At 42.4% G+C, this 17,015-nt stretch overlaps 1 protein-coding gene across 1 annotated transcript in view; it reads right to left on the bottom strand.

The window, feature by feature from the left end:
- Positions 1-1,557: 1,557 nt before the first annotated feature.
- LOC124020540 (collagen alpha-1(XI) chain-like) overlaps positions 1,558-17,015 on the bottom strand; it is a 108,443-nt gene continuing 92,985 nt past the window's right edge. The window contains exons 48-62 of the mRNA XM_046335778.1: positions 16,711-16,818; positions 16,534-16,587; positions 16,000-16,053; positions 15,732-15,785; positions 15,484-15,645; positions 14,878-14,931; positions 12,884-12,937; positions 11,242-11,349; positions 11,010-11,063; positions 7,824-7,913; positions 7,265-7,583; positions 6,010-6,122; positions 5,817-5,885; positions 4,858-5,091; positions 1,558-2,354 (exon numbers count right to left, since the gene is read on the bottom strand). Coding sequence (XP_046191734.1) covers positions 2,208-2,354; positions 4,858-5,091; positions 5,817-5,885; positions 6,010-6,122; positions 7,265-7,583; positions 7,824-7,913; positions 11,010-11,063; positions 11,242-11,349; positions 12,884-12,937; positions 14,878-14,931; positions 15,484-15,645; positions 15,732-15,785; positions 16,000-16,053; positions 16,534-16,587; positions 16,711-16,818 — 1,674 coding nt within the window. The 3' untranslated portion in view covers positions 1,558-2,207. The remainder of the gene's footprint in view (positions 2,355-4,857; positions 5,092-5,816; positions 5,886-6,009; positions 6,123-7,264; positions 7,584-7,823; positions 7,914-11,009; positions 11,064-11,241; positions 11,350-12,883; positions 12,938-14,877; positions 14,932-15,483; positions 15,646-15,731; positions 15,786-15,999; positions 16,054-16,533; positions 16,588-16,710; positions 16,819-17,015) is intronic.

Below are 17,015 nucleotides of genomic sequence, written 5' to 3'. Positions count from 1 at the left end.
AATGTAGGTATGGATGAATGGATTAATGGATGAATGCATGAAGGTATGGATGAATGGATGAATGGAGGTATGAATGAATAGATGAATGGATGAATGTAGGTATGAATGGATGGATGTAGGTATGGATGAATAGATGAATGGATGAATGCATGAAGGTATGGATGAATGATGAATGGATGAATGCATGAAGTGTCTGTAATTATGAATGGATGAATGAGTGTCTGTAATTATGAATGGATGAATGAGTGTCTGTAATTATGAATGGATGAATGAGTGTCTGTAAGTATGAATGGATGAATGAATGAATGTCTGTAAGTATGAATGGATGAATGAATGAGTGTTTGTATAGATGAATGGATGAATGTCTGTAAGTATGAATGGATGAATGAGTGTCTGAATGTATGAATGGATGGATGAATGATTAATGGGTGAATGCTGTGAAGGTATGGATGAATGGATGAATGTAAGTATGAATGGATGAATGAATGAATGTCTGTAGGTATGAATGGATGAATGAATGAGTGTCTGTAAGTATGAATGGATGAATGAATGAGTGTATGGTATGAATGGATGAATGAGAATGTCTGTAAGTATGAATGGATGAATGAATGAGTGTCTGTAATTATGAATGGATGAATGAGTGTCTGTAATTATGAATGGATGAATGAGTGTCTGTAATTATGAATGGATGAATGAGTGTCTGTATGGTATGAATGGATGAATGAATGAGTGTCTGTATGGTATGAATGGATGAATGAATGAGTGTTTGTAAGTATGAATGGATGAATGTCTGTAAGTATGAATGACTGAGTGTCTAAGTATGAATGGATGAATCGATCAATGGATTAATTAATTAATGAGTGTCTGTAAGAATGAATGGATGAATGGTTGAATGAATGGATGAGTGTCTGTAAGTATTAACAGAGGAATCAATGAATGGATGCATTCATGAATGAGTGTGTGTAGTATGAATGGATGAATGGATGAGTGAATGAGTGTCTGCTGGAATGAATGGTTGAATGAATGGATGAGTGTCTGTAAGCATGTATAGATCAATCAATGAATGGATGAATTCACGAATGAGTGTCTGTAAGTATGAATGGATGGGTGAAATGAGTGTCTGCTGGTATGAATGGATGAATGAGTGTCTGTAATTATGAATGGATGAATGAGTGTCTGTAAGTATGAATGGATGAATTCACGAATGAGTGTCTGTAAGTATGAATGGATGAATGAGTGTCTGTAATTATTAATGGATGAATGAGTGTCTGTAATTATTAATGGATGAATGAGTGTCTGTAATTATTAATGGATGAATGAGTGTCTGTAAGTATGAATGGATGAATGAGTGTCTGTAAGTATGAATGGATGAATGAGTGTCTGTAAGTATGAATGGGTGAATGAGTGTCTGTAAGTATTAATGGATGAATGAGTGTCTGTAAGTATGAAAGGATGAATGAGTGTCTGTAAGTATGAATGGATGAATGAGTGTCTGTAAGTATGAATGAATGGGTGAATGAGTGTCTGTAAGTATGAATGGATGAATGAGTGTCTGTAAGTATGAATGAATGACAAATGGATGAGTGTCTGTTAGCATGAATGGATGAGTCCTGGTGTAAAGCTATATAAATATCTCTCTGGCGGCATCAGTCAGTCTCTTGGTTTTCCCTGTGTAAATGTCTGTGGATCTCAACCCCATTACCAGGCTGCTAGTATGAATGGATTAATGGGTGAATGTCTAAGTATGAATGGATGAATGGGTGAATGTCTAAGTATGAATGGATTAATAGGTGAATGTCTCAGTATGAATGGATGAATCGATTAATTAATGAATGAATGTCTGTAAGTATGAATGGATGAGTGAACGAGTGTCTGTTAGTAGGAAAGTATGAATGGATGAGTGAATGAGTGTTTGTTAGTAGGAATTAATGATTGGATGAGTGTTTGTTAGTATGAATGAATGGATGAGTGTCTGTTAGTAGGAATTAAGGATTGGATGAGTGTTTGTTAGTATGAATGGATGAGTGTTTTTTAGTATGAATGGATGAGTGTTTGTTAGTATGAATGGATGAGTGCTGGTGTAAAGCTATATAAATATCTCTCTGGCGGCATCAGTCAGTCTCCTGGTTTCCCCTGTGTAAATGTCCGTGGATCTCAACCCTGTTACCGGCCGTCTCATCCCAGTTACCGGCTGTGGAGGGCTGCCGTTAACCGTTGAAGCAGACGGGACCCAGTTGGAAGCCAAACTTCTGGTTGTTGTGTCCGAAGTCGGAGACAGAGACATCGATGAGGGGGAGAGAGTCTGACTCAGGGGCATCAAACTCTAACACCGTCCTCTCCTGACCTGAAGCAGACTACAGGGAGAGATGGAGGAGCACATCATTAGATATTACACTTCTACTACTGTGTGTGTGTAGTGTGTGGTGTGTGTGTGTAGTGTGTGTGTGTGTGTGTGTGTGTGTGTGTGTGTGTGTGTGTGTGTGTGTGTGTGTGTGTGTGTGTGTGTGTGTGTGTGTGTGTGTGTGTGTGTGTGTGTGTGTGTGTGTGTGTGTGTGTGTGTGTGTGTGTGTGTGTGTGTGTGTGTGTGTGTGTGTGTGTGTGTGTGTGTGTGTGTGTGTGTGTGTGTGTGTGTGTGTGTGTGTAGTGTAGTGTGTAGTGTGTGTAGTGTGTAGTGTGTGTGTGTGTGTGTGTGTGTGTGTGTGTGTGTGTGTGTGTGTGTGTGTGTGTGTGTGTGTGTGTGTGTGTGTGTGTGTGTGTGTGTGTGTGTGTGTGTGTGTGTGTGTGTGTGTGTGTGTGTGTGTGTGTGTGTGTGTGTGTGTGTGTGTGTGTGTGTGTGTGTGTGTGTGTGTGTGTGTGTGTGTGTGTGTGTGTGTGTGTGTGTGTGTGTTCCTGACCTGAACCAGACTACAGGGAGAGATGGAGGAACACATGTCATCAACATGTTAGGCGGCTCAAAGATTATATTAAAAAATATCATAATAATTTCATATTTTCAATAATATTACAATGATATTCTTTGATTATATTCTTATTTTCAATGATATTCTGATTTATAACCTTTGGTCTTTGGTGGTCTCTGTGATTGTGGTGGCTTTAGGACAGGTTGTGTGAACAGTGTTGTGGTGATAGTGGTGGCATTAGGACAGGTTGTATCAACAGTGTTTTGGTGATAGTGTGATAGTGGTGGCGTTAGGACAGGTTGTATCAACAGTGTTTTGGTGATAGTGGTGGAGTTAGGACAGGTTATATCAACAGTGTTTTAGTGATAGTGTGATAGTGGTGGCGTTAGGACAGGTTGTATCAACAGTGTTTTGGTGATAGTGGTGGAGTTAGGACAGGTTGTATCAACAGTGTTGTGGTGATAGTGGTGGCTTTAGGACAGGTTGTATCAACAGTGTTTTGGTGATAGTGGTGGAGTTAGGACAGGTTGTATCAACAGTGTTGTGGTGATAGTGGTGGCTTTAGGACGGGTTGTATCAACAGTGTTGTGGTGATAGTGGTGGCATTAGGACAGGTTGTATCAACAGTGTTTTGGTGATAGTGTGATAGTGGTGGCGTTAGGACAGGTTGTATCAACAGTGTTTTGGTGATAGTGGTGGAGTTAGGACAGGTTATATCAACAGTGTTTTAGTGATAGTGTGATAGTGGTGGCGTTAGGACAGGTTGTATCAACAGTGTTTTGGTGATAGTGTGATAGTGGTGGCATTAGGACAGGTTGTATCAACAGTGTTTTGGTGATAGTGGTGGCGTTAGGACAGGTTGTGTCAACAGTGTTGTGGTGATAGTGGTGGCTTTAGGACAGGTTGTATCAACAGTGTTTTAGTGATAGTGTGATAGTGGTGGCGTTAGGACAGGTTGTATCAACAGTGTTGTGGTGATAGTGGTGGAGTTAGGACAGGTTGTATCAACAGTGTTTTGGTGATAGTGTGATAGTGGTGGCGTTAGGACAGGTTGTATCAACAGTGTTTTAGTGATAGTGTGATAGTGGTGGTGTTAGGACAGGTTGTATCAACAGTGTTGTGGTGATAGTGGTGGCATTAGGACAGGTTGTATCAACAGTGTTTTGGTGATAGTGTGATAGTGATGGCTTTAGGACAGGTTGTATCAACAGTGTTTTAGTGATAGTGGTGGCGTTAGGACAGGTTATATCAACAGTGTTTTGGTGATAGTGTGATAGTGGTGGCATTAGGACAGGTTGTATCAACAGTGTTTTGGTGATAGTGGTGGCGTTAGGACAGGTTGTATCAACAGTGTTTTGGTGATAGTGGTGGCTTTAGGACAGGTTGTATCAACAGTGTTTTGGTGATAGTGGTGGCGTTAGGACAGGTTGTGTCAACAGTGTTGTGGTGATAGTGGTGGCTTTAGGACAGGTTGTATCAACAGTGTTTTGGTGATAGTGGTGGCTTTAGGACAGGTTGTATCAACAGTGTTTTGGTGATAGTGGTGGCGTTAGGACAGGTTGTATCAACAGTGTTTTGGTGATAGTGTGATAGTGATGGCTTTAGGACAGGTTGTGTCAACAGTGTTGTGGTGATAGTGGTGGCATTAGGACAGGTTGTATCAACAGTGTTTTGGTGATAGTGTGATAGTGGTGGCTTTAGGACAGGTTGTGTCAACAGTGTGGCTGTTGTTCTTGGTCATGTTAATGCAGGTGCTGTCTCCGTGTTGTTAAAGATTGTTTAGTTTGGTAACAGTGTTTGTTACCCTGCAGCCGTTGTGCAGTGCTGTGATGTAGTGTGTCTCTTACCTGGCAGCAGTGTGTCTGTTACCTGGCAGCAGTGTGTCTGTTACCTGGCAGCAGTGTGTCTGTTACCTGGCAGCAGTGTGACTGTTACCTGGCAGCAGTGTGTCGGTTACCTGGCAGCCATCGTGCAGTGCTGTGATGTAGTGTGTGTCCTGGTGCGTGAGCTCCTCTCCACTGCTCCCTCTGAAGCGCAGCGCGTGCTGGTGGCTGAAGGTGGCGGTATGGAGCCAGGCGGCTGAGTTCTGACAGTGGTAGGTGAACGTCTGTCTGGATGAGGCACTCAACAGCTTAAGAAACACCAACTGGACTACATGGACTGGACTGCCATCTGAACCGGAATAGGAGAACTGGAGAGGGAGGGAGAGAGGGGGGGAGGGAGGGAATTGAGTATGAAAAAGGGATATATCATAGAGAGAGCAGGGAGGGGTTAGGGGGAGGGAGGGAGGGAGGGAGGGAGGGAGGGAGGGAAAAGGGATATAGGGAGGGAGGAGGGAGGGAGGGGGTTAGGGGGAGGGAGGGAGGGAGGAGGGAGGGAGAGCAGGGAGGGGAAGGGAGGGAGGGAATTGAGTATGAAAAAGGGATATATCAGAGAGAGAGCAGGGAGGGGGTTAAGGGGAGGGAGGGACGGAGGGAGGGAGGGAGGGAATTGAGTATGAAAAAGGGATATATCATAGAGAGAGCAGGGAGGGGGTTAGGGGGAGGGAGGGAGGGGGGGGGGGGGGGGAGGGAGGGAGGGAATTGAGTGTGAAAAAGGGATATATCATAGAGAGAGCAGGGAGGGGGTTAGGGGGAGGGAGGGAGGGGGAGGGAGGGAGGGGGAGGGAGGGAGGGAATTGAGTATGAAAAAGGGATATATCATAGAGAGAGCAGGGAGGGGGTTAGGGGGAGGGAGGGAGGGGGAGGGAGGGGGGGGAGGGAGGGAATTGAGTATGAAAAAGGGATATATCATAGAGAGAGCAGGGAGGGGGTTAGGGGGAGGGAGGGGGGAGGGAGGGAGGGAATTGAGTATGAAAAAGGGATATATCATAGAGAGAGCAGGATCACAAGAAACACACACACACACACTGCGTACCTGCTTTCCTTTCCTGAACTGGCTGTACCAGGTACCAGGTTTCTCTCCTTTCCAGGAACTCAGCTTCACCTGTAGCAGACACGTCAGTCATTACAGTACATTCATCACTTCTCACTATACTGAACCCAGCTCTACCTGTAGTGATTTGTCCCTCGCTCATATGGAGGAGAGGAGAGTGATCGTGTGGACTCACCGACTGGAACTTCATGTCAGGGTACAGACATGTCTCTCCATCGGCCGTGAAGTTACAGAACACCTTGAAGGAGTCTCTATGGCAACCCTGGTTAGGGTCTATCCAGTACTCACCTACGTGGGAGGGGGGGTAGATTTGGGGTGGAGAGAGGTGGGAAAGAGAGAGGGTGTGTAAGCTCTGTTGATAATTCGATGATATAGGTTGTACATTGTTGATGTAGTGACAGACAGAGGTAGATATACTGAGAGGTAGGTACCATCAGTGAACTCTGGTGATTAGATAGAGAGATAGATGTATAGATAGATAGATAGATAGATAGATAGATAGATAGATAGATAGATAGATAGATAGATAGATAGATAGATAGATAGATAGATAGATAGATAGATAGATAGATAGATAGATAGATAGATAGATAGATAGATAGATAGATGTATAGATAGATAGATAGATAGATAGATAGATAGATAGATAGATAGATAGATAGATAGATAGATAGATAGATAGATAGATAGATAGATAGATAGATAGATAGATAGATAGATAGATAGATAGATAGATAGATAGATAGATAGATAGATAGATAGATAGATAGATAGATAGATAGATAGATAGATAGATAGATAGATAGATAGATAGATAGATAGATAGATAGATAGATAGATAGATAGATAGATAGATAGATAGATAGATAGATAGATAGATAGATAGATAGATAGATAGATAGATAGATAGATAGATAGATAGATAGATAGATAGATAGATAGATAGATAGATAGATAGATAGATAGATAGATAGATATAGATAGATGTATAGATAGATAGATAGATAGATAGATAGATAGATATAGATAGATATAGATAGATAGATAGATGTATAGATAGATAGATAGATAGATAGATAGATAGATATAGATAGATAGATAGATATAGATAGATAGATAGATAGATAGATAGATGTATAGATAGATAGATAGATAGATAGATAGATAGATAGATAGATAGATAGATAGATATAGATAGATAGATAGATAGATAGATAGATAGATAGATAGATAGATAGATAGATAGATAGATAGATAGATAGATAGATAGATAGATAGATAGATAGATAGATAGATAGATAGATAGATAGATAGATAGATAGATAGATAGATAGATAGATAGATAGATAGATAGATAGATAGATAGATAGATAGATAGATAGATAGATAGATAGATAGATAGATAGATAGATAGATAGATAGATATGTACCATCAGTGTACTTTGGGAACAACAGCTGTAGCTCCTTGCAGGTTCGGGCTGGATACTGGTAGGTCCCCAGGGGGGTCCTCAGACCCTCTACCTCCGTCCTCATAGAAGAGAGAGAAGCAAACACCTCCTCCATCTCTTTCTCCTCCTCCTGCCCTGCCTGGTCTGCCTGCATCCTCTCCTCCTCTCCCTCCTCCCTTCCCTCCATCCCCTCTTGCTCTTCCTCGTCTTCCAGAGCGGCCCCGTCAAAGGGAGAGTGTTGCCTCCTCCTCCTTCCTCTCTCCTGCACCGGGAGAGACTGAAGACCCACCGCAGGGAGACCCTGAGAGGAGGAGAGGCATTTCTAAATGAGGTTCTAAGGTTCTATGTAAAGGTTTCATGTGATCTTCTGAGGTTCTGATGGAGGTTCTATGTGAAGGTTCTAGGTGCTGTTCCAAAGGTTCTATTTGGAGGTTATTTGTGGAGGTTCTATGCAGTGGTTCTTGGTGTGGCTCTATGGTAATATGTGGAGGTTCTAGGTGAAATTCTAAGGTTCTAAGCAGATGTACTTGGTGGAACTCACAGGAGGTCCAGGAGGGCCAGCAGGACCTGTATCTCCGATAGCACCAATGGGACCCTGATTCCCTTTAGAACCCTTCTGTCCTACTCTACCCTGAGAGAGAGAGAGAGAGAGAGAGAGAGAGAGAGAGAGAGAGAGAGAGAGAGAGAGAGAGAGAGAGAGAGAGAGAGAGACAGAGAGAGACAGAGAGAGACAGAGAGAGAGAGAGAGAGAGAGAGAGAGAGAGAGAGAGAGAGAGAGAGAGAGAGAGAGAGAGAGAGAGAGAGAGAGAGAGAGAGAGAGAGAGAGAGAGAGAGAGAGAGAGAGAGAGAGAGGAGAGAGGGAGAAAGCAAATTATTTGACAATGGTCACTGATCAAAACCTTAGAAAAACCTTGACAAAGTACAGGCTCAGTGAGCACAGCCTTTCCATTGAGAAGGGTAGACACAGGAAAACCTGGCTCCCTGTGGCGGAAAGGCCGTGCAACCACTGCACATCAGCAGAACCTGAGACAGAGCTGCATTTCCTGACAAAATGTCAAAAATATAAAACAATTAAAGAGTGTCATTTCCCCAAATTTGACAACCTTATTAGTAGGCGCAGAGAGCTGTGGGTTGGCAGCGCACTACATTGCTGCCTGCCATAAGATAAGGGACAGAGTCTGACAGACCAATCAACCTGCACATGTCCTCTACTGTATGCTTATTGTTATTGTTCAATGTGTTGGTTATTTTGACCCTTGGTTACTGTTGTCCTGTTGACAATGTTGTTCTTATTATTTTCATGTTGTAAATATCCAAAGTAAGCTTTGGCAATAGTTATATTGTTACGTCATGCCAATAAAGAGATCCTTTCAGTAACCATGATAGGAATAGTAATAGTGATAGCAATATTGATAGCAATAGCAATAGTGATAGGAATAGTAATAGTGATAGGAATAGTAATAGTGATAGTAATAGTAATAGTGATAGTAATAGTGATAGCAATAGTGATAGGAATAGTAATAGTGATAGGAATAGTAATAGTGATAGTAATAGTGATAGGAATAGTGATAGCAATAGTGATAGTAATAGTGATAGTGGAATAGTGATAGGAATAGTGATAGTAATAGTGATAGTAATAGTGATAGGAATAGCAATAGTGATAGTAATAGTGATAGGAATAGTGATAGTAATAGTGATAGGAACAGTGATAGGAATAGTGATAGTAATCGTGATAGCAATAGTGACAGTAATAGTGATAGGAATAGTGATAGGAATAGTAATAGTGATAGTAATAGTGATAGGAATAGTGATAGCAATAGTGATAGTAATAGTGATAGGAATAGTGATAGGAATAGTGATAGTAATCGTGATAGCAATAGTGATAGTAATAGTGATAGTAATAGTGATAGGAATAGTGATAGGAATAGTGATAGGAATAGTAATAGTGATAGCAAAAGTGATAGGAATAGTGATAGTAATAGTGATAGGAATAGTAATAGTAATAGTGATAGTAATAGTGATAGGAATAGTAATAGTGATAGGAATAGTGATAGGAATAGTGATAGTAATAGTGATAGGAATAGTGATAGTAATAGTGATAGGAATAGTAATAGTGATAGCAAAAGTGATAGGAATAGTGATAGTGATAGCAATAGTGATAGTAATAGTGATAGTAATAGTGATAGTAATAGTGATAGGAATAGTGATAGGAATAGTGATAGGAATAGTAATAGTGATAGCAAAAGTGATAGGAATAGTGATAGGAATAGTAATAGTGATAGTAATAGTGATAGGAATAGTAATAGTGATAGGAATAGTGATAGGAATAGTGATAGTAATAGTGATAGTAATAGTGATAGGAATAGTGATAGTGATAGGAATAGCGATAGCAATAGTGATAGTAATAGTGATAGGAATAGTAATAGTGATAGTAATAGTGATAGTAATAGTGATAGGAATAGTAATAGTGATATGAATAGTAATAGTGACAGGAATAGTGATAGTAATCGTGATAGGAATAGTAATAGTGATAGCAATAGTAATAGTGATAGGAATAGTGATAGGAATAGCAATAGTGATAGGAATAGCAATAGTGATAGTAATAGTGATAGCAATAGTGATAGTAATAGTGATAGGAATAGTGATAGCAATAGTGATAGTAATAGTGATAGGAATAGTGATAGGAATAGTAATAGTGATAGTAATAGTGATAGGAATAGTAATAGTGATATGAATAGTAATAGTGACAGGAATAGTGATAGTAATCGTGATAGGAATAGTAATAGTGATAGCAATAGTGATAGGAATAGTGATAGGAATAGCAATAGTGATAGGAATAGCAATAGTGATAGTAATAGTGATAGCAATAGTGATAGTAATAGTGATAGGAATAGCGATAGCAATAGTGATAGTAATAGTGATAGGAATAGTGATAGGAATAGCAATAGTGATAGTAATAGTGATAGCAATAGTAATAGTGATAGGAATAGCAATAGTAACAGTGATAGTGATAGGAATGGTAATAGTGATAGGAATAGCAATAGTAATAGTAATAGTGATAGTGATAGTGATAGGAATAGCAATAATGATAGTGATAGCAATAGTGATAGGAATAGCAATAGTAACAGTAATAGTGATAGGAATGGTAATAGTGATAGGAATAGCAATAATGATAGTGATAGCAATAGTGATAGGAATAGTAATATTGATAGTAATAGTGATAGTAATAGTGATAGGAATAGTGATAGTAATAGTGATAGGAATAGTGATAGTAATAGTGATAGGAATAGCAATAGTGATAGGAATAGTGATAGTGATAGTGATAGTAATAGTAATAGCAATAGTGATAGTGATAGGAATAGTGATAGTGATAGTAATAGTAATAGCAATAGTGATAGGAATAGCAATAGTGATAGTAATAGTGATAGTAGGTAATAGTGATAGTAATAGTGATAGTAGGTAATAGTGATAGTAGGTAATAGTGATAGTAGGTAATAGTGATAGGAATAGCAATAGTGATAGTGATAGTAATAGTGATAGGGATAGTAATAGTGATAGTGATAGTGATAGTAATAGTAATAGTGATAGTAGGTGATAGGAATAGTGATAGTAGGTGATAGTGATAGTAAAAGCAAGTAATAGTAAGTAATAGTAAGTGACAGTCATTTTAATAGTAAGTAATATTAATGTAATAATAATAGTAATAGTAATAGATAGTGATACTCACAGAGAGACCAGGTAGACCTGGAGGACCATTAGGACCTGCTAGACCAACCAGACCCTGAAACAACAAACACCCTGTCAATGCAACAACATGTACCTGTGTGTGATGCAGGTGGTTTGCAACCACCATAAGTAACTTTGCTAGACACGGTCCAGGATTCAGTTGAAAGGGCAAACACAGTATGTATCAGACCAAGAGCCTTGGATTGACGTGTGTGTGTGTGTGTGTGTGTCACCTCGTCTCCTTTGGGTCCCAGTAGACCCTGGTTCCCTGGAAATCCTCTGTCTCCCTTCTCTCCAAACTCTCCTGGAGGGCCTATCAGCCCAATCAGACCTCCATGACCCTACGCACATAACACACACTTAGATAGCACTTGGGGGGGGGGGGTTATGTGTGATGACCCTACACACATGCAGTGAGGGAAAATAGTATTTGATCCCCTGCTGATTTTGTACGTCTGCCCACTGACAAAGAAATGATCCGTCTATAATTTTAATGTTAGGTTTATTTGAACAGTGAGCGACAGAATATCAACAAAAAGATCTTCTCCAAGTCATTAAGGTTTTGGGGCTGACGTTTGGCAACTCGAACCTTCAACTCCCTCCACAGATTTTCTATGGGATTAAGGTCTGGAGACTGGCTAGGCCACTCCAGGACCTTAATGTGCTTCTTCTTGAGCCACTCCTTTGTTGCCTTGGCCGTGTGTTTTGGGTCATTGTCATGCTGGAATACCCATCCACGACCCATTTTCAATGCCCTGGCTGAGCATCAATGCCCTGGCTGAGCATCAATGCCCTGGCTGAGCATCAACCAAGATTTGATGGTACATGGCCCCGTCCATCGGCCCTTTGATGCGGTGAAGTTGTCCTGTCCCCTTAGCAGAAAAACACCCCCAAAGCATAATGTTTCCACCTCCATGTTTGACGGTGGGGAAGGTGTTCTTGGGGTCAAAGGCAGCATTCCTCCTCCGAGTTGAGTTGATGCCAAAGAGCTCCATTTTAGTCTCATCTGACCACAACAATTTCACCCAGTTGTCCTCTGAATCATTCAGATGTTCATTGGCAATCTTCAGACGGGCATGTATATGTGCTTTCTTGAGCAGGGGGACCTTGCGGGCACTACAGGATCTCAGTCCTTCAATGCGTAGTGTGATACCAATTGTTTTCTTGGTGACTATGGTCCCAGCTGCCTTGAGATCATTGACAAGATCCTCCTGTGTAGTTCTGGGCTGATTCCTCATGATCATTGCAACTCCACAAGGTGAGATCTTGCATGGAGCCCCATGCCGAGGGAGATTGACAGTTCTTTTGTGTTTCTTCCATTTGCGAATAATCGCACCAACTGTTGTCACCTTCTCACCAAGCTGCTTGGCGATGGTCTTGTAGCCCATTCCAGCCTTGTGTAGGTCTATAATCTTGTCCCTGACATCCTTGGAGAGCTCTTTGGTCTTGACCATGGTGGAAAGTTTGAAATCTGATGGATTGATTGCTTCTGTGGACAGGTGTCTTTTATACAGGTAACAAACTGAGATTAGGAGCACTGCCTTTAAGAGTGTGCTCCTAATCTCAGCTTGTTACCTGTATAAAAGACACCTGGGAGCCAGAAACCTTTCTGATTGAGAGGGGGTCAAATACTTATTTCCCTCATTAAAATGCAAATCAATGTATAACATTTTTTTACCTGTGTTTTTCTGGATATTCTGTGTTGTTATTCTGTCTCACTGTTCAAATAAACCTTCCATTAAAATTATAGACTCGTCATTACCTTATCAGTGGACAAACGTACAAAATCAGCAGGGGATCAAATACTGTTTTCCCTCACTGTAGCACACACTTAGTTAGCACTGGGGGGGTCTGTGTGTGTGTGTGTGTTGTCACCTTGTCTCCTTTCCTGCCTGGATCTCCCTTCAACCCCGGTAGTCCTGGAGGACCCTGTGGGAAAGAGGACAGAGGGCAAAGGTGACAAGAGCTCAAGCTAGAGCTCAAACTAGAGGTCAGAGTAGAGTTCCAAGGTCACGTAGGGTTCCAAGGTCACATAGGGTTCCGTCCCAAATGCTACCCTGTTCCCTATATAGTGCACTACTTCAGACCAGGGCACATAGGTATTCCTATTCCCTATATAGTGCACTACTTTAGACCAGGGCACATAGGTCTTCCTATTCCCTATATAGTGCAATACTTTAGACCAGGGCACATAGGTCTTCCTATTCCCTATATAGTGCATTACTTTAGATCAGGGTACATAGATCTAGGGCAATTTGGGACACAGCCTTAGTAAACTAGCCTTAGTAAACTAGTCTTAATAAACCAGCCATGTAAATTATCCTTAGTAAACGAGCCTTAGTAAACTAGCCTTAGTAAACTAGCCATAGTAAATCAGCCTTAGGAAACAAGCCTTAGTAAACTAGCCTGAGTACACTAGCCTTAGTAAACCAGCCTTAGTAAACTAGCCTGAGTACACTAGCCTTAGTAAACTAGCCTAGGTAAACTAGCCTTAGTAAACTAGCCTTAGTAAACCAGCCTTAGTAAACCAGCCTTAGTAAACTAGCCTTGGTAAACTAGCCTCGGTAACCTAGTCTTAGTAAATTAGCCTAAGTAAACCAGCCTTAGTAAACTAGCCTTAGTAAACCAGCCTTAGTAAACTAGCCTTAGTAAACTAGCCTTAGTAAACCAGCCTTAGTAAACTAGCCTGAGTACACTAGCCTTAGTAAACTAGCCTTAGTAAACCAGCCTTAGTAAACTAGCCTTAGTAAACCAGCCTTAGTAAACTATCCTTAGTAAACCAGCCTTAGTAAACCAGCCTTAGTAAACTAGCCTTGGTAAACTAGCCTCGGTAACCTAGTCTTAGTAAATTAGCCTAAGTAAACCAGCCTTAGTAAACTAGCCTTAGTAAACCAGCCTTAGTAAACTAGCCTTAGTAAACTAGCCTTAGTAAACCAGCCTTAGTAAATTAGCCTTAGTAAACCAGCCTTAGTAAACCAGCCTTAGTAAACTAGCCTTAGTAAACCAGCCTTAGTAAACTAGCCTTAGTAAACCAGCCTTAGTAAACTAGCCTTAGTAAACTAGCCTTAGTAAACCAGCCTTAGTAAACCAACCTTAGTAAACCAGCCTTAGTAAACTTAGTAAACAATAACTTGTGTTTGTAGAGACTGATACAGGATGTATGGGTCTATAGTAGTGACTGAGATAGGGCTGAAGACTGATACAGGATGTATGGGTCTATAGTAGTGACTGAGATAGGGCTGAAGACTAATACAGGATGTATGGGTCTATAGTAATGACTGAGATAGGGCTGTAGACTGATACAGGATGTATGGGTCTGTAGTAGTGACTGAGATAGGGCTGTAGACTGATACAGGATGTAGTGACTGAGATGGGTCTATAGTAGTGACTGTGACTGAGATAGGGCTGTAGACTGATACAGGATGTATGGGTCTATAGTAGTGACTGAGATAGGGCTGTAGACTGATACAGGATGTATGGGTCTATAGTAGTGACTGAGATAGGGCTGTAGACTGATACAGGATGTATGGGTCTATAGTAGTGACTGAGATAGGGCTGTAGACTGATACAGGATGTATGGGTCTATAGTAGTGACTGAGATAGGGCTGTAGACCGATACAGGATGTATGGGTCTATAGTAGTGACTGAGATAGGGCTGTAGACCGATACAGGATGTATGGGTCTATAGTAGTGACTGAGATAGGGCTGTAGACTGATACAGGATGTATGGGTCTATAGTAGTGACTGAGATAGGGCTGTAGACTGATACAGGATGTATGGGTCTATAATAGTGACTGAGATAGGGCTGTAGACTGTAGAGAAAGGGACAGTGGATGGAGTGGGATGGATAAAGGTATAGACTGTTTTACCATGGGTCCTGGTGGTCCTGTTACGCCTGGTGGTCCATTTAAACCTTGTTCCCCCTGAGAGAGAGAGAGAGAGAGAGAGAGAGAGAGAGAGAGAGAGAGAGAGAGAGAGAGAGAGAGAGAGAGAGAGAGAGAGAGAGAGAGAGAGAGAGAGAGAGAGAAACAGAGAAACAGAGAAACAGAGAAACAGAGAAACAGAGAAACAGAGAAACAGAGAAACAGAGAGAGAGAAGCGGGGGAGAGAGAGAGAAAGAGAGACGGGGAGGGAGAGAGAGAGAGAGAGAGACGGGGAGGGAGAAGAAGAGAAAGAGAGGGAGAGAGAGATGCGGGAGAGAGAGAGAGAGAGAGAGAGAGAGAGAGAGAGAGAGAGAGAGAGAGAGAGAGAGAGAGAGAGAGAGACGGGGAGGGAGAGAGAAGAAGAGAAAGAGAGGGAGAGAGAGATGCGGGAGCGAGAGAGAGAGACAGACATTAATTGTTTTATTTTAACTGTATTGTCATTGATGAAGTTGGTCAGTTTTACATTCTCAGTATAAGTACATCTGGCATATGAGATTGTGTGGTCTTGAGTTGACAGGTCAGGGGTCAGGGTGTGTGTGTGTGTGTGCTCACCGCTGGGCCAGGGATCCCTCTGAGACCACTAGGACCTGGTTTACCAGAATGTCCCTGGGCTCCCACCGGTCCTGTCTTCCCCAGGAGACCTTCCAACCCTGGAGATCCCTTCCCTCCTTTCATCCCCGCTTTCCCCTGCTTCCCTTCTTTACCCAGGTGACCCTAACAGGGAAATATAGGAATATTTAAGATATTGACAATTACATATGAACTAACGAACACACAGTGACACTCTCTCTCTCTCTCACCCTGCGTCCCGGTGGTCCTGAGGGCCCGGGTTCCCCTGATGCTCCTGGTGGACCCTACAGAAAACAACAATGAAAACAAGTTGTAGAAAACACCTGAAACGTCTGAACAACGAGACAATCAGATGCAGGACACTTCAACAAAGTCCATCTCTCTGGGAGGTTGGTCACAGATGGAACTGATTTAATGGATCTGTGTGGGTTGGAACGCTGTCTGAACCCGCACATATACACTTATACAGATGATATACCAGACATATGAAACACTCACTGATTTCCCTGGATCTCCACCATCTCCCTTGGATCCAGGACCTCCATCCTCCCCCTGTAGACAGAGAGAGAGAGAAACAGAGAGAGAGAGAGAGAGAGACAGAGACAGAGACAGAGACAGAGACAGAGACAGAGACAGAGACAGAGACAGAGACAGAGACAGAGACAGAGACAGAGACAGAGAGAGCAGACCGAGAGAGAGGGGGGGGAGAGAGAGAGAGAGAGAGAGAGAGAGAGAGAGAGAGAGAGACAGAGAGAGCAGACCGAGAGAGAGGGGGAGAGAGAGAGAGAGAGAGAGAGAGAGAGAGAGAGAGAGAGAGAGAGAGAGAGAGAGAGAGAGAGAGAGAGAGCAGACCGAGAGAGAGAGAGAGAGAGAGAGAGAGAGAGAGAGAGAGAGAGAGAGAGAGAGAGAGAGAGAGAGAGAGAGAGAGAGAGAGAGAGAGAGAGAGAGAGAAAGAGAGACTTAACTTGCCACTGTAATAGAGGTGGTATGTTCAGTAGTGGGGAACAGTGGGGAGAAGAATGGAACACTCACGTTGGGTCCTGCCTCCCCTGGCTGTCCTGAGTCTCCTGGGAAACCAATCGGACCCTGAGGCGAGAGAGAGGAGGGGGAGGGAGGGAAGCGAGAGAGAGAGAGAAAAGGACAGAAAGGATTATTATGAAAGGGTGAGTGTGTATTATGTGAGATGTACAGTGTTCATATGTAACTCACAGAGTTTCCCTTGGACCCATCCTCTCCTGGGGGACCTCTGGCTCCTGGGGGCCCTGCTGCTCCAGAGAGACCTGAGTCCCCCTTCTCCCCCTGGTCACCTATATCCCCCTGGGGTGGAGAAAGGGGGGCAGAGAGGGGGGGGTAGAGAGACGGGTGGGGGACAGAGAGAGGGGTGGGGGACAGAGAGGGGGGAACAGAGAGAGGGGTGGGGGACAGAGAGAGGGGTGGGGGACAGAGAGAGGGGGGACAGCGAGAGGGGTGGGGGACAGAGAGAGGGGTGGGGGACAGATAGAGGGGTGGGGGAC

Source organism: Oncorhynchus gorbuscha, unplaced genomic scaffold (genome assembly GCF_021184085.1).
Source record: "Oncorhynchus gorbuscha isolate QuinsamMale2020 ecotype Even-year unplaced genomic scaffold, OgorEven_v1.0 Un_scaffold_850, whole genome shotgun sequence".
In the NCBI taxonomy this organism is placed as follows: domain Eukaryota; kingdom Metazoa; phylum Chordata; class Actinopteri; order Salmoniformes; family Salmonidae; genus Oncorhynchus; species Oncorhynchus gorbuscha.
This window is presented reverse-complemented; position numbering and strand designations above follow the sequence as displayed.